Consider the following 3,894-nt stretch of genomic DNA (forward strand, 5'->3'; position numbering starts at 1 on the left):
GGTGATATGACTTGGCCCTGGTCAAAGAGCCAGCAAATTATGAAACTGAAATTGGAACCCGGGTCTCTCTGGCTTTTGCTTCTTAACAAAATCAAAGGAGGTAATAACTCCAGGGTCCAGGGTTCGATCCCTGTACCGGGCAGCCACAAAAAAAAAAAAAAAAAAAGGAAAGAAATGAAAAAATCAGAGGGGGCCCTCCTGTGCAATGAACAGGGAAGACAATGTGCAGGGGCTGTCCCAGTTGCTATGGGGACAGCAGAGTTTGAGTCTCATCAGTCATCAGCATCGGTTTCAGTCTGGTTTAACTCACTGAAGGCGATGACCCTATTGACATGGCATCCATTCTGGTTTGTCAGTCTCCACCACTCCCTATTCTCATCCTCACTTCTCAGACCAAAGGCCATTTACAATTTATCATCACACATGCACTGTTCCTTTTCTTAGGCTATAGAAGGAAGCAAAGCAATTCTGGTATCTTTGCCTCTATCAAAAGTGGGAAAATGAAAGAGAGACAAAGAGAAGGTGAATTCCACCAGGCAGGGATTTTTGTCTGCTGAGTTCACCGATGAAATCCCCAGGGCCTGGGACAGTACCTGCACATGGCAGGTGCTCAGTAGCTATTTATTGATTGATTGACTGAATAGGTGGGTGGTGAGGACCTGCTTCTCTGTGGAAATTGCCACTTTACTCATTTTTCTTGCTGCTTCTGGCCTCTGTGGGTATTTGTGTTTGGGACTCTTGACTGGGTTTGTCTCTCCAGGGAGGTGGCAGTGGAGCAGGAGCGTTACCTTCCTCAGTCAGCGTGTGGCTTGCTGAGATGTCCTCATCAGCATCGGTGACTACCACTGAGTAGGTGCCCAGATCCTCAAGGCCGGGATCTTTCAGGATGACCTTGGACCTGGCAGAGAGAGGAGAGTGGAGGCTCTGAGAGGAGCTCCTTGGCCTTTTGCAATGGAGGCCTGGGAGCTGGAGAATCTTTTGGCTCTGGAGGCCCTGCAACCCACCCCAGACCCTGGCCAAGCCAGGAAGCAGGGGCAGCTGCCTCCTTGCACCCCCTCCTGGTGGGTCCCCTCTGGCCTGGCATCTTCAGTGCCCCCATTAGCCAGCTGTCTGGCACAAGCTCTGCTCACTGCCTGTACTGCCCTGTTTTCCTCCAGGGCTGGAGGCGTCAACTCTATCTCCTGCTGGACAGAGCCGAGGCCACGAGCTGCTGGGGGAGGAGGAGTAAGACATGGGGACACCTGACTGGGGCCTTTGTGGTCATCTGGTCCAACCCTTCATTTTACAGATGAGGAAGCTGAGCCCAGAGAACTTGCAAGAGCAAGCCCCTGGCACCCAGGCTACAAACTGAGTCCTGAGCATCTCTCTGGAGGCACCGAGGCAGAGGCACACACAGTTCCTTCCAGAAAAAGAATCTCCAGAAGACTGTGGCCATGTCAGCCCCTTCAGTGCACTCCCCCTCACCTCTCCCTAAGGTGGCGGTCTCATGCTCAGGGAGCGACCAGGCAGCTCCTTCCAACCCACCGCGGGGTCTCACCCTTGAGCTTTTGCCAACCCGTCTTTGGGGTCCTGTTGAGTAGTCGGGCCTCCTCCTCTCCCCTCACTTACTTGTTAAGTCCATCCTCGATCTGGACCCTCTGGGGGTCTGGCGGACCCTTGTAGTCTTTGGACCACTGAAACTCTGAGGAGTCGGGGGCCTCAGGGGCCTCAAAAGCCAAGTAGATAAAGCCCTCTTCATCCACACCAACCTCGATCTCCCGGGCATCTGAGGGAAAGATCCAAAGGAGGGCACCGGACTTTTATAAATAATAAGCCAGGTCAGCCCCTCCCCTGCTTAAACCCTCCAGGAATTGCCCCCTGCACTTGAATAAAATAATAAACCCAGACTCCTCGCGGTGGCCTCCAAGGCCTTGCATGATCTGGCTCCTTCTCACTCAAATGTCACCTCCTCAGAGAGGCCCTCCCTGACTGCCCTGGCTGAGGTAACCACACCCCACGATCAGCCTGTTTTATTTCCCTTATAGCACTTGTCGATATCTTAAGTCTCCTTCTTCACCTAGATGTTTACTTGTTCACTGTCCATCTGCTCCCCCCACCTCCCCTACGCTGGAGCAGGGACCCTCCTTTCTCATTAACTCCTGTATCTCCAGTGCAATGTGAGCATCGCCAAATATTTGATGAATGAACGAATAGTTAAAAGAACGGAAAGAGAACGTGCTTTATAGTTAGGAGAGCTGAGTGATTCTGTCATATACTAGCTGCGTGACCTCATCATTTAATGTCTCTGAGCTATAATAAAATCATCCAATGTGGGGACAGTGACCCCTTCCTCAGGGGCTTGTTGGAGGGCTGGGGAAGTGGGAGAACCTAGCAGAGCATCTGGCACGTAGCAGGAGGGACCTCAGGAGTTGTGACTGCAACACAGGCAAGGCCAGGTGTGGTATCTAAGATGGAGCTGGGGGTCGTTTTGAATATCTATAGAGTTGTATGCATTTATGAATATGGGATATGAAAGGAAGATCCCACCAAATCATGTGGAAAAGATATGCATCTATCTTGGGGTCCCACAGAAATGAATGGGGGTGGGGAAGGCGAGAGAAACAGGCAAGAAGGGAAGGGTAGAGCTGGAGGAAGTGAGGAGAGGCGACAAGGGCTGGCAGATCCTGTCCTTCTGCTGTGGACCCTCGTGCTTCCCCCAACCCCCTCTGAGTACTGAGCAGTGGCACCCCAGCTCCCACCGGCTCCCTCTGGCTCCCACTGGCCATTCCTACCTGGCTTGTCCTCCAGGAGCACTGGGTCAGTAGGCATGGACGGCTGTCCCAGACCAGCTGAATTCATGGCCTGTACCTGGAACACGTAACTCTTTCCAGGCTGCAAGTTGGACACCTGGGGGTGGGGACAGAGCAAGCACTGAGAACAGCAGATTCACCCTTCCTGAAATCCTGGCTGCAGGAACCCCGGGGTCTGGGGAACCTCCAGGAGGACACAGGCTGCCCTGCTGGGTGGGAACAGCCAAGGAGCACATCCCTGTCCTGAGTTCCAGACCCCGAGTTCAAACTTTTTAATGGGCCTGTCACCTGGATTACCTCCCAGGTATGTAGCACCTGGATCTCGACCTGCTGGAAGCTTATCTCATCATCCACCTCCCAGCAAGAAGACCCCTCCCTTCCTGTGTCCCTCATCTCTCTACATGATACTGCCGTCACCCACCGCCCCAGAAAGAGGCCAGCGGAGGGTCGCCTCTGACACCCTTTTCTTGAGCTCTCCCCATCCAACCACCAAGTTCCGCCCACTTTATTTCCCTAATGTTTCTGGAATGTGGCTGCTCCCCTCTGTGTCCCAGCCGTGGCCTTGATAGAAGCCTGATTTCTTGCTTGCACCTCGAATAGTCCACGTCTCTTTTTTTTTTTTTTAAGATGACCGGTAAGGGGATCTTAACCCCTGACTTGGTGTTGTCAGCACCATGCTCACCCAGTGAGCTAACCGGCCATCCCTATATGAGATCCAAACCTGGGGCCTTGGTGTCATCAGCACCGCACTCTCCCAAGTGAACCACGGGCCGGCCCTAGTCCAGGTCTCCTAAATGATGTTTCTGCCTCTGGACCCTTCTTCCCCAGTCTCTCCCTCCCCCTGCCAGTCTGATTATGCTTAAATCTTTTGGTGGCCTTTAGGGTCAAGCTCTGGTTTTGAGATTTAGTCCCTAAAGTCTTCCATTCTGGCCTTAGCTCCTGCCTTCATACTCCACTATGTCCCTGTCACTCCACGGCTCCCTCGGGGTCCCCACAAGCATCACGTCGTTTTGCGCCTCCCTGCCTTCGCCCTGGCCAAGCCCTTGGCCTGTAATGCCCTCCTCTTCGTCCTTGGCCAAGCTGACTCACACTTCACCACTCAGGT

At 53.2% G+C, this 3,894-nt stretch overlaps 1 protein-coding gene across 1 annotated transcript in view; it reads right to left on the reverse strand.

Annotated features, from left to right (window-relative positions):
• MYOM3 (myomesin 3) overlaps positions 1-3,182 on the reverse strand; it is a 21,261-nt gene extending 18,079 nt beyond the window's left edge. The window contains exons 1-4 of the mRNA XM_008573179.1: positions 3,087-3,182; positions 2,772-2,886; positions 1,609-1,765; positions 789-898 (exon numbers count right to left, since the gene is read on the reverse strand). Coding sequence (XP_008571401.1) covers positions 789-898; positions 1,609-1,765; positions 2,772-2,886; positions 3,087-3,182 — 478 coding nt within the window. The remainder of the gene's footprint in view (positions 1-788; positions 899-1,608; positions 1,766-2,771; positions 2,887-3,086) is intronic.
• Between the last annotated feature and the right edge of the window lie 712 nt (positions 3,183-3,894).

Source organism: Galeopterus variegatus, unplaced genomic scaffold, assembly GCF_000696425.1.
Source record: "Galeopterus variegatus unplaced genomic scaffold, G_variegatus-3.0.2 Scaffold50, whole genome shotgun sequence".
In the NCBI taxonomy this organism is placed as follows: Eukaryota; Metazoa; Chordata; class Mammalia; order Dermoptera; family Cynocephalidae; genus Galeopterus; species Galeopterus variegatus.